Raw genomic sequence first — 13,547 nt, 5'->3', positions numbered from 1 at the left:
GGGAAACACCCATACACTCCCACTTTCACACACACACACGCGCACACACACGCACACACACACACACACACACACACACACACGCACACACACACACACTCACACACACTCTCTCTCTAATGCACTAAAGCCAATTTTGCTTTATTTAATTCACCTATACCACATGTCTTTGGACTGTGGGGGAAACCGGAGCACCCAGAGGAAACCCAAGCATACACAGGGAGCTCTTTTTAAACACCACACAGACATGCCAACTGGCCCAGCCAGGATTCGAAACAATGATCTTCTTGTTGTGAGTCAACATTGCTATCCACTGAGCCACCATGCCGCCGATTTTTTTTCTTTTTTTTTTTTTGTCCTCATACTTTTTCCACATAGTGTATCAGTAAATTAATCAACTCTTAAAATACTCTTTACGTGGATTCTTACAGTGGAAAAACACTAGATATATGTACAACTAAACATTTATTTTGGCAAGTAGTACAGATTTTGAGAACCTTAAAATATTTAGAAGATTTACAACATCCACAGACAGACATAAAAGTGTAAAAAGCCACAGACCAAGAACATTTTAAACTAAGTTGCAAAGGACAGGTCAACTTATAAAATGCATTACAATATCTAAAGGTGTTAACAGTTCTTTCTTAAAGTCCTACAGACACTGATATCTCAAAATCATCTCGTTTTATTTAACGCTCGACAATATATTAAGTTTACATTTAATACTTTTACAGTCAAAACTGGGTCAAATCCATTGTTTGGCAGCTTAGTGAAAGTCTTTGGCATTCTTCCTTCACCCGTCCATTTTTTTATTGTGCATATTCTGTTTCACTGAACATCCCAGATCTCACAGAGGAGGGGGTTAAACTTGTGGTCACTCATGCGCCATGATTCCAGCATTTCAGCGTGGTGGTGGTTGAGGGTGCGAAGCTCAGTTAGGCGACCGAGAAGTCGTGCAAAATGCTGGGGCTCCTGGGGGTGCTGTAGTTTACAGACCTTCCTCAGTACCTCCAGCAAGGGCTCCTGCAGACGGTCCACCGACTGCTGGTCCTTCACATACGGTCTATCTGTGGATAAACAGAACAATTTCAGTCATATGGAACAAACCTGTTTTGAACCATGAACCCTTGCGAAGCATAAAGCAGTGAAAAATGTCTGCTTCTCAATAGTCACCATAGCAATCTTTGACTTATTACCGGCAGATTGTTTATATTGGCATGGTGGCTCAGTGGTTAGCACTGTCGCCTTACAGCAAGACGGTTGCTGGTTTGAGTCCAGGCAGGGCCAGTTGGTGATTCAGTGTGAAGCTTGCATGTTCTCCCCGTGTTCGTGTGGGTTTCCTCTGAGTGCTCCAGTTTCCACCACAGTCCAAACACATGTGGTATAGGTGAATTTGGTAAACAAAATTGCCCATTGTGAACGAATGTGTGAGTGAATGAGAGAGGGTCTGGGTGTTTTCCAGTGCTGGGTTGTGGCTGAAAGTGTATCTAACACATAAAACATATGTCAGTGTAATTGGTGGTACATTCCACTCTGGCAACCCCTGATAAAACAGGGACTTAGCCAAAGATAAGAGGTGCGTTGGACTTCATGCAGCGCTGCGCAGACCGATCGAAATATGTCTTAAAGCAGTGCATGCCAGTTAGAAATTGTGTCTGGATTGATTCTGAGCGGACGCCACGTGACTGCCACATGTGACGAATAGGCTCGTTTGAGATGCGCCTCACCTGACTGCACTGTAGACGAGAGCAGGCGGCTGCAGTAAGAGGAAGGCTCAAAAAATACATCAGAATTCCCGAATCTCGCTGTTTTGCTGTCTGGTAACGTCGCCAGTTGCGGAGATCGCGTTCGCGTTTTTTATCGTGGACGAATGACCAAGAAAAATACTATGGTAATTTATAGTAAATATTTTAGTGTTTTTGAACATCTTTTTTCAGTATTGTGTTATGTTTATAGTTGTTGTAATAGCACAGCAACTATAAAATTTAAATAGGCAATTTTTCTTATAATATGGTTCAAAAACACTAAAGTATTGCTATAAAATTGCTTTAGTATTTTTTTATGTGGGAGTGGATGCAATTAAAATTGCACTGTTTTTACAAAAAGATAGTCACAATCACAGAAGATGAACATCTCATTACATAAAAGGGTGTATTAAATGTAAATATAAAATATAAAAGTAAATGTTAAAGGAATGACAAAATAAACAGCTATGACAGACGTCATAAAACGGCGCGGTTCAGATTTGCTACCGCACATACATAACGCACACACACACACAAAACATTTTATTAACGTTAAATTACTGTACAACTAATGTTTATTTCGGTGCAGACCGTTCATTTCATTCACAACGTCACCTACACATTGAAGTTTCATTAACGAAATGCTGTCGCCTCACAGCAAGAAGGTCGCTGGTTCGAGCCTCGGCTGGGTCAGTTGGCATTTCTGTGTGGATTTTGCAAGTTCTCCCCGTGTTCGCGTGGGTTTCCTCCGGGTGCTCCGGTTTCCCCCATAAGTCCAAAGACATTTGCTATAGGTGAATTGGGTAAGATAAAAATGTCCGTGTTTGTGTGTGAATGAGTGTGTGTGTTTCCCAATATTGGGTTGCAGCTAGGGCATCCGCTTTGTAAACATATGCTGGTTAAGTTGGCGGTTTATACGCTTATTTCACGCGGCCGCCATTTTAAAGAACCAAAGCGAGGCTGCGGTGGGAAGAAACCCGGAAGTATAGGACAAGGACTGTACACATTACAGTAACATGATGTGGAGTACACACCTCCAGCTGTTGCCGAGATTTCAAAATGCAGAACTGGTGTAAACATCACTTTAATATCATTCAGTAAGTTTAATTTAGAAAATTTAAAGCAATTTAGCATCAAACAACATCACAATCTCTTTAAGAGTAATATGCTCAAGTGTCCTCCTAGGCTTCAGGTCATGGCAGCAGGTAAACACCGTGGGGACACTTCCCTGCTTCAGTCTATGTTACCCAGTGAGCGCTAAAACACTGTAGCACACCCTCGTGTTGTCTGTAATAGTGTTGTCCCGGTACTGAAGTTTTAAAACCATCAATTTCCCGCTGAGTTTTTGACTCGACTGATCTTCACGGCTGCTTCGCGTTCCAGTCTCCTTGTATCTGTGTTTGCACTCAGTTTACCGCCCTTCACCCAGTGCAAACACAGATACACGGAGACGCGAGCGGAAACAGCCATGAAGATCAGTCGAGTCATCAAGCAGATCGCTCGGCTCGTCTGTGTTTGTACTCGGTAAACAGCGGAGGGTGAACTGATGACCTTCTCGGCCAATCACAAGCTAGTCTGTTGATCACGTGAACACAATGGCCAATCAGCGCTGTTTTAAGAAAGCCGTCAACAGTGCCTTAAATGTTAGCGGGAAATTGATGGTTTTTCTTTTAATTCAGTATCGTGACAAGTCTAATATAGTGAAAGAATCAGTTCATTAACTTGAGTTTGATAAATGGCATCTAAAACGTGTGTTTGGGAAAGAAAACGTTAGCTAACTAGTGCCATTTCTCTTAACTTAGCTGAAAATGAGCTCTGATATCCCTTTTTATTTTCACCATTCATTCAGGACGGACCTTCGGGTCACTCGGAAGGCGGTGAAATGATAAATTTGTGTCACTTTCTCTTCGCTGATAAGATATACAGCCAAGTACACAACGTTCTAATGTAACTCCCAACGATACTTCCGGGTTTCTTCCCACCGCAGCCTCGATTTCGCTTTTAAAAATGGCGGCCGCGTGAAATCAGTCTATTCCGCTGTGGCGGCATCAGTTTAATAAAGGGACTAAGCCGAAAAGAAAATGAATGAATGAAATACTCTTTGTTTAAAGTGATGATGAGTCAACTGACCTGGTGATAGAATCGTGATGGCAGTGAGTAAAGCATGTTCCTCCTGCATCATCTGCAGCTCTCCGATGCTTTTATAGAAGTTAAACATGGGTGTGATAAACTCCTCAGAAATCCCTGTTGAGGAAAGAAGGCTATTCATTAAACAAAATAAATAACTTTATAAGCTATAACAGGTTTTTATTTACATTTGAGCTACGATCTAAAGTTAAATAAAGTAATGCTTCTTGACATGGGCAAAAGTTCAACATACTCTGTTTTTGTCCTTCAGCTTCTAAAAATAAATACTAAGAGTCACATTTTAAGTTGGAAATAATAAAACCATATTTTGAACATACAACGTTTAGTGCATGCAAATAATTTATAAATGGCCTGTTTTATTTCATTATAGTGCCTCATGGTGGCAGTGTTGCCTATATTTAAATATTTACAACTCACTAACCTTAGTTAGTTACCACCTAACTGACTCAATTTCCTCTTAAGAGAGAATATTAACATAATATAAAAAAATCATGCAAATGATATCTCATCTTATGTTTTTGAGTCTTTTGTCTTGTTTTCCCAAGTAATTAAAATCCTGAAAATATAACTATCTATAATAATAAATGAATGTTGTTAAGGGAAATACATTGACTGAAATAAAATAAGGAATGAAGCCAAATAAATATTTAAAAAATCGTTTTGCATCATATTTACTGTTTGTTTTCCTATAAATATCCATAAATTAGATAAATAGAGCTTATGTAAGATAGTTGAACTTCTTTTCAAATATTACTCTGAGAATTTTAAGTTTAATTTTAATTTCACTCTATGAAATTTAAGTTAAATTAATATCACTTTCAGACAAATCTTATTTACAAGTGAGGTAAGATTAGGAAAATAAATGTAAATTTAGGAAAATGATTTAGAAATTATTTCTTTTTCTCATCTAAAAAAGTATTCAAATAAATTAAAAAAAAAAAAAATTTAATGTTCATACCTAATGCTAATAAATGTATCTTGTGTTGTGGAAATTTATATTTTGACATGACAAATGTGAGTGTAGCAAAACTAAATATATATAAAAGTTAAATCTTTCTTCAAAATTAAATATAAAATAAATATTAGTGCTTTTCCATGACAATTTGAACATCCATAAGATAAATGAAGCAGAACTGTGAGAATTTAACTTGTTGTCCATGACTATATCTTAAAGCTTATATATACACTATGCAATTTTTTTAGTTGGTGCTTTAAACTTGATTTATGCTTTAAATGAGACAATAACTAAAACCGATTTTGTCATGTACCTACAGTCTGTTTTATTTGAGACTTCATGAAAGTCCCTTAGCGTGCAGTGTCAGGGACTGTGACCTTATACAGTTTTCTATTGTCTATCAGGTCAGAGCTGATGTGAATCTGGCCTCGGATTTCCACAGCTGTGTGTGTTTCCACATTCACTATGATTTTCTGCAGCAGCAGTTCATTTGAAGCCTCTCTTTGAAAGGCCTTCCTGTTTTGTACGAGGTCTTTGTCTTTATCATTATCATTGATATAATTATCATACTTTGCTGGCCATGTAAGCCGAGAGCTCTTTTCTGATGTAAAGCATTCAGTGTGAAGAGCTACGAGGGTTTGGTTTACACTGAATGACCAATCAGGGAAACCCTGCTGCTGTGCTGAGACATTAAAAACATGACTTAAAGGGATAGTTAAAGGGACACAAATTAAAAATGTAGTTGAGTTTTTTCTTCAGTACAGTATTAAAGAAGTGTTTAGCTGAAACTGTGATCCTTGGTGATTTTATAAAAAATAAGACAGTGACTTTATATTCAGTTAAATTATATTTATTATAAGAACTTTTAATTTAAATGAATTGTAAGTTTTAATATCACTTTCAGACAAAGCCTGTTTACAAGTGAGGTAAGGTAAGGAAAATATATGTACATTTAGAAATAAGATTTAGAACTTAATGATTAAATTATATAAATAAATTCCTATGTTATGTTATTTTATATTATGTTATATTATATTATATTATGTTATATTATATTATATTATATTATATTATATTATATTATATTATATTATATTATATTATATTATATTTTGTTATGCTATGTTATATTATATTTTGTTGTTATGTTATGTTATGTTATGTTATTTTATATTATATTATATTATATTATATTATATTATATTATATTATATTATATTATATTATATTTTGTTATGTTATGTTATGTTATATTATATTATATTATATTATATTATATTTTGTTATGTTATTTTATTTTATATTATATTATATTATATTATATTATATTTTGTTATGTTATATTATATTATATTATATTATATTATATTATATTATATTATATTATATTATATTTTGTTGTTATGTTATTTTATATTATATTATATTATATTATATTATATTATATTATATTATATTATATTATATTATATTATATTATATTATATTTTGTTATGTTATTTTATTTTATATTATATTATATTATATTATATTATATTATATTATATTATATTATATTATATTATATTATATTATATTATATTTTGTTATGTTATGTTATGTTATGTTATTTTATATTATATTATATTATATTATATTATATTATATTATATTATATTTTGTTATGTTATGTTATGTTATTTTAATTTATATTATATTATATTATATTATATGTTATTATATTATATGTTATTATATATATATGTTTTTTTTTATCTAATAGTAATTTAATTTTGTATTTATTTGTCAAGTTGTCTATTCAGAATCAAGGAAGAATTTTAAAAAGTCTCAGTTTATCCAGAATCTTGCAGAACTACCTTGTACATAAATGTAGCTGTTCAATTGAGTTTAGTTGGTTTAGCCAGACATATAAGAAAAAAATGCATTAACTCTTAATTTAATTATTATTCATCTGTGCATTTATTTCTTATTCTTGCACCGAAGAATACAATTTTTGTATTTAGGTTTTCATTAAGCTCAAATGGCAATTGTTTCATAATAATGAATTTTCTAACCTGCAAGAAAACTAAATAAATTTTACAGATTATTAGATTATTTTTTCCTTTGGGACCTAACTGTATGAAGTAAAACAGAAAAGTTTGCATTCAACAGAAAACTGTGATCAAATAAGAATATATTGGACTGCAAGTGGATCTAGTGTGAAAAAATAGACATATTTTTAATTGAATCGTGACCCCAAGAATTGTTATAAATTTAGTCTCGAGACACTGAAAGTATATATATATATATATATATATATATATATATATATAGAGAGAGAGAGAGAGAGAGAGAGAGAGAGAGAGAGAGAGAGAGAGAGAGAGAGAGAGAGAGAGAGAGAGAGAGAGAGAGAGAGAGAGAGAGCAGTTCTGTCTGGTTCTTGAATCTGATTGGCTGATAGCTGTGCGATATTCTGCAGTAACATCACTCATACAGCCTCTTTAACCTTGTGTATTTCTCCCACATAGTGACAGCAGATCAATAAACTCACTACAGTTTGACAAATATTGCTGCTGTTGGACAACATAGTGTACTTCTGAGGCTTTTTAGTTGAGAATGTAGTTGTTTAGATTGCAACTATGCAGTTTATTTATAAGGACAGTGCCGTTTTAAAATATTTATAATTTCTGAGAGACAGCACGTCAGCAGTCATTAGCCTGTCATTAAGCAGACCAAAGTTGGTTGACGTTGTCCATCCACAATATGGCGACAGAGACCACATGATAGGCCCTTAGAGGAGGAAAACCCCACGTAATTTTAAACTACAGCTGATCAAATCATTTTAAAACTGGTGACTTTCTAAGTTGATCTCTCTTTTGTATGCTGTAGGGCTGTATTTATACCATAGCAATTGTAGTGTGTTGAATGTGCATGAGTTGAGTGCATGCCTTCATCCTTATTGTCATTACTTTAGACATAACCCTAGAGAATCATTCAAATAATATTACTAGCTCTAAAGAGCTGTTGGTGAAGTTACAGTTTCTGCCGTTCTGACGTCAGCTGCAGATGTGAAGGAATGGCAGAAGAAAGTAGTTCTTCATACAAAAGGATTTTGAGACTCTCCGTGTTTGATCTATTTATTTTTTAAATATATATATACACAATTATGGCATCGAGTTGTTTTATATGAACAATATCACACTTGTAGCAATACGATGTGACTGTATATCATCACTGGTGGGACACCAAAGCACGCCTCCCATTGACTCATAGCCACTGACTTGCATTTTATGAATCATTAAGGAGCGCAGTTTCAGGTAAAATCTCCGTTAATGTCCAACTGAAATAAAAAGTGAGCAAATGTACAACAGATGTTGATTTTTTTGGGTGAACTGTCCCTTTAACGATTCCACCAAAATGGACATATTAAAACAAAACGGCGCAGGAGTGTAACAAACAAAAAAAAGCAAACCGTCTCAGAGATGAAATGATGGCAGCACGCAGACTCCTTTCACAGTTCATTCATTTCCCTTCAGATGAAAGGATAACCTTTGTCATAACTTTCCAAAAAAAGGAGCGAGTAAAGAAAAAAAAGAGCCTGACGCATCACGAAGCCTCCACGCCACAGAAATGTCAGAGGCGCTGAGAGCCAGCGAGTGGGACAATAGACCTCTCGATGTTTAGATAGAGAACAATAGTCTCTTTAGACAGTGCGTCTATTTCTCCCTCGCTGGCCTTTTGGATGAATATTCTCAAATACGTACTGGAGGGCAAAAGAGTGATGGATTGGAACAGTCTCTGCCACTCTGCTTTCATCTGTGTGTTTATGAATATTACTTACTAACCGGACGGTCCAGGCTTTTCAAATACTGAGAGGCTGAAAGCAGCTGGCTTTGAAATAAAGGTGATTCACTGTGGAGTAAGTGTAGGAGAGCTACAGTACATTAAGATGCTTTTAAGATGCAGAATTGATCGGGCGAGCTGTAATACAACAGCGGCTGTTGTGCATAAAATCTGATGAGATTTTATAAGGTGGAAATATGATATTCATTAGCTACATGCTTTGTGCAGCAGGATATAGTTAAACAAAAGTAAACTATATAATCAATATTTGTTTTTGTTCATGCAGACACTTTAAAAACCCAGTAGAGAATGGTTAATGTCCTGTAGAAAAGATGCATTTTCTATTAAAAATGAATCATGATTTGCGAATGGTCTTGATTTACAGACAATATATTTTTTTAATTCTTTGAATACATTTCAAAACAAACATTTCTGCTAGGACATTACTCATTTCATATGTTCTTTGTCAATAGCATCATTTTCATTTAAGAAATAAAACAACTAAAATAAAAAGGAATTAAATTTACATATTATTTTTATAAAGTTACAAATGTAAAAATAAAAACATACAACCGAATTACTGGTATTAACATTCAACCTGAATTGACATTGGAAAATATATAAACAAATTCAAACTATTAATAAATTCTACAGTAGTTAGTCAGTGATAGAACAATAACACTATGCACGGCAAAAGAAATGATTTTTATTACGTTTATATTTTTGAGTTTCTTTCCAGTACAAATATTACAACATTTATAAATCTAGTTAAAAAATCTAATTAGTTTTGCATAAAACAAGAAAAATCTAACACTAAGCTAAAAAAAATAAATAAACAGTTTTTTTTAATCTTTAAATGAAATAATCTCTTTCTGGCCTGACTAGTAGATATTCTTTCTTGCTTTCAGCATAAACTTACTTAATTTTGAAGCATTTTTAATGAAACAAGACTTAATATCTAATGTAATTCTGTTTCTTTGACAGGTAGGTTGAAGAACATTTAGATATTTAAATACAAGCCAAATCTTTTTTGTTTTTTGCATTATGAGGGCTTTCCTCTCTGTGCTGTTCCTGGCAGTCATTCAGAGCTTAGACTTCTGTGAAACTGAAACCAGCAGGACTTTAGTGTCCTCTTACACATGTAACATACACCGCAGGATTATCAAGATGGCAAATTTCCTGTCTTTATTTAGGGCGGACAGATGTATTATTAATGTAACGTGCCTGGTGAACTTAATGAACTTTGTTCTGGCCTTTAAGGAACTCAACAAATTCAAGAGTCATGATTCCTTTGAACACTTAATAGGCTCTGTTTACACCTGCTGCTAAAGAGGTGTTTCATCAGTCAAGTCACAAGTGGAAAACACTAAATAAAGCTGTAAATGGAGTCTAAAATGTTTTTGACAGCTCTGGCCGTGTTTAAAGTTGCATTTTGGTTGATCGGATCATAAGGAGACAAGCGAGAGAGAGAGATTTTTGATAATCCATCTTTTTTGGCAGCTGTAGTGATCTCTCAATCTGCACTCTTACAAATAAAGGTACACTGAAAGAAAATGATTCACTGGATTTTTAAGGTAGTAGTTGCAAACAATTTATATGGGCTGAATTTAAACAAACAAATTCAGTTGAATATTACTTAATTTGTTTGTTTAATTGTTTGCAACTACTTGTAAATCCAATGAATAATAAGGCAGTAAATTTTCAAAAAGTACACATTTGTACATAAAGGGTCCATATTGGGACCTGAGAGGTATAAATTAGTACCTAAAAAGTACAAAAGTGAACCTCCTGAAATGTTTTGGTACTAATATGAACATTTTAAGTGCCAGTATGGATCATTTAGGTACAAATGTGCTTAAAGCTCACACATTTTAAAAATGAATACAAACACACCCAGCAACTTCATGTTTAAAAGACGTGTAAAAACCATACATAGATATAGACACTTGGCTGTCAAGGAAAATAATAGACTAATAGTCTTACTGACATCATAGCAATAGTACAAAAGTCATCAGATAGACAGATTAGAAAGACTTCACAAGATGTCTATTTGATGACTAGTCTATTTTTGAACTGTTGTTAGATTTTCACTGACAGCCCAAATTTTTGTTTTTTATCAACGATATCTAAGTTTAGACATCTATTGGACGTCTATTAGACTTCTTCTTTCACACACAGTTGGTCAGAATAACTATAATGATTGAAAATCAGAGTTATTCCACTAAATATTAATCTCGTAATTTTTCTGAAATTAAAACACAAGTATTATCTTGTCTAGAGATGCGTACTTTAAAAACACATAACATCATATTTGAGACATTTTTATGGGTATGCACAAAGACTATATAACACACAAGATATGTCACTCGTATAGTTTAATTGGGGAAAAGTGTAACAGTCAATATGATGAATGAAGCCCCGCCTTCTAGTACAGAGGCCAATATAGACTGACGATTATCTGGGGGAGGGGCTCGGATGTGAGTTTCTGCAGATTTTGTGTGACTTGAATGTTTAAATGCCCGAGCATACTGCCTGAGAGATGTTTTCAAAGATGGCTGCCGAGTGAAATTACTTGCCTTAAAGGGACTTTGGTTATGCAGAGAATGCATCGTACATAATATTTGTTAATTAACAGTTTTCCTATTTTGTGATTCACCATTTTTTTAAAGTTATTTATGTTTTGAATTGCATCATGGGACCTTGATCTCTGCTTTGACTTATGAATATATTGGATAAGAAATAATATATAAAAAATGAAGACCGTAAAGAATAACAAAAATGTACTGGCAGTTTATTAACAGGATTTTTTACTGCAATTTACAATACCAACCTAGAAAATACGTCACTTTAAGCTATTAAAATGATCAATAAAAGTAATTGGAGGAAAGATCAAGATCTCATAATGCAATTCAAAAACATAAATAAATGAAAACCAAAACACAAATAACTAAATACAGAAATCTTTTTATAGATTGTTTTTACAGACTAGTGCATGTGGTTTTAGTGGCTTTTGAATGCATTTGAGGTTTGGTTGTATTATGAAAGCAGTCTGGTCTAACGTGTTTTCATCTACTCCTGTAAGTGTTGCGTAAACTATTCTTCATGTGAAATAATGAGCTCACCACTTCTTCTGATCCTCTCTTCCAGCACCTCGGTGTGTCCATTGGGCAGTTTCTTGCTGAAGACCTGGGCTGAACGCAGAAACATGGCCTCTACTGCAGAACCTTTTAATAAAGCGATCTGGTCTTCATGATCCAGAGACTGAAAACCTGCTCAGTAGACAAGAACCCAAGTATGTTTGCTTAGACCTAGTTTTTTAAATATAAAAATAATATAAAATGCGTCACATGTTTCTTTGAACTATGTGATCTACAGTATGGGAACTATACAGAATACAGATAGCTATTGTGGAATTGGAAAAAAACAGTACCTGGTATGTTTTTGGTGAACTCCACCAGCACCTGCACATGACTAGTGGCCATTTCTGTTAGCAGAAGGAAGTTTTCTTCTGCATTAAATTGCTCTTGGAGCTGTGAACAAGTTAGAACGGGGGGAAAATCATAAAATAAGGCATTGCTTTATGACTCTTGGGTAGCGATAACCTTGGTTGCATAATGATTTCACAGTGATAAGAAGAGGTAGAGATGTTTACTGATTTTAACGGTAGCATTTGACTGCTTTGCACATTAAAAAATCATAAAACGATAAAGGAATGCGATCAGAAATGAGATAAAATGTAAGTGAGAGGCCATACCAGCTTTTTGGCCATATCCTGAGGAATGCGATGTTTGTTGTGAGCATCAACGATATAATTAATCAAAGCCTGCTGGTCTTGGCTCAGTTCTATATTTTCCTGAAGTGAGAAAATTTGCCAAAAAAACAGTAAATAATTTATTCATTATTGTAACTTTGTCATTTAAATCATGGGAAATCAAACCACAAATAAATAAAGATTGGACATTTTTTTAATATCCATCCATATTTTGGTTCATATAACAAGCCATCATTAAAATATAATCTTTTAGAAGTTACTGTAAATGTGAGCAAAAGTGAGAAGAATAAAATTTTGTCATCATTGAGGCTGCCCTTTCACCTTTTACAGCACTTCAATAAAACTTGCCATAGAACATCCTTAACTTTAGTTTGCAATTATGCCTGAAAAGTTACACTGTAACAAGCGAGGCACCAGAAAATAACTTTATCTTAAATATCTCATGATACTATATGTAAGAATTTTCATGAATAAATCGCTTTTATAGCACACAAAATTATTAGCTAGTTGCAATTCACTTTGCGGCCACTGGTGTGGCTATTCATAATGTTTTTTGAATTTCGCATCAAGCCCCTCAAAAATATGCATTTTAAAATACTGTTTTGCCATTGGAGGTTTTCTAGAAAATCATGGCTGATTATAACAATACAAATAATAATGCAGACAGAACCTGTGGTCTTACCTTGAAGGGTTTAGTGGAAGATACAACCTGTTTAGGATCTCTACTATCAACGACATCATCCCCTATACTTTCATCAGACGAGGCTTTCGTGTTTTTCCTCAGACGTTTGGATTTGCACTGGATTTCTGTTAACAAGCCTGGTGATAACAAATAAAAACTGGATGTAAAAACTAAATGCACTTTTCACATTCGGATAATAATCAACTTTTTCCTTAATAAATAATAGTGTAGATTTGTAAATAGTGAACTCATATTAGCAGCCGATGACTATTAAAGTACAACATTGTACACAGACAAATAAATAGTACTAATGCTGTTTTGAAGTCATACTTGCATGTGATTTGAGGCTGAATATTCAAAGTACCATGGTAAACAATATAGGGAAAAGCATTTTTGCTTCAGTATTATTTGAACCCAAACCAT

General features: G+C 33.9%; 1 protein-coding gene across 2 annotated transcripts in view; it reads right to left on the bottom strand.

Moving 5' to 3' along the window:
- Positions 1–667: 667 nt before the first annotated feature.
- The window catches only part of nr1h4 (nuclear receptor subfamily 1, group H, member 4), a 29,354-nt gene continuing 16,474 nt past the window's right edge, over positions 668–13,547 (bottom strand). For both annotated transcript variants that reach the window (XM_056478105.1, XM_056478106.1), the window contains 6 exons: positions 13,125–13,261; positions 12,425–12,523; positions 12,101–12,200; positions 11,793–11,939; positions 3,876–3,989; positions 668–1,067 (listed from right to left, as the gene is read on the bottom strand). In XM_056478105.1, coding sequence (XP_056334080.1) covers positions 829–1,067; positions 3,876–3,989; positions 11,793–11,939; positions 12,101–12,200; positions 12,425–12,523; positions 13,125–13,261 — 836 coding nt within the window. In that variant the 3' untranslated portion in view covers positions 668–828. The remainder of the gene's footprint in view (positions 1,068–3,875; positions 3,990–11,792; positions 11,940–12,100; positions 12,201–12,424; positions 12,524–13,124; positions 13,262–13,547) is intronic.

This window comes from Danio aesculapii, chromosome 18 (assembly GCF_903798145.1).
Source record: "Danio aesculapii chromosome 18, fDanAes4.1, whole genome shotgun sequence".
Taxonomy (NCBI): domain Eukaryota; kingdom Metazoa; phylum Chordata; class Actinopteri; order Cypriniformes; family Danionidae; genus Danio; species Danio aesculapii.
Note: the sequence above shows the minus strand (reverse complement) of the source record. Positions and strands in the feature narration are given on the sequence as shown.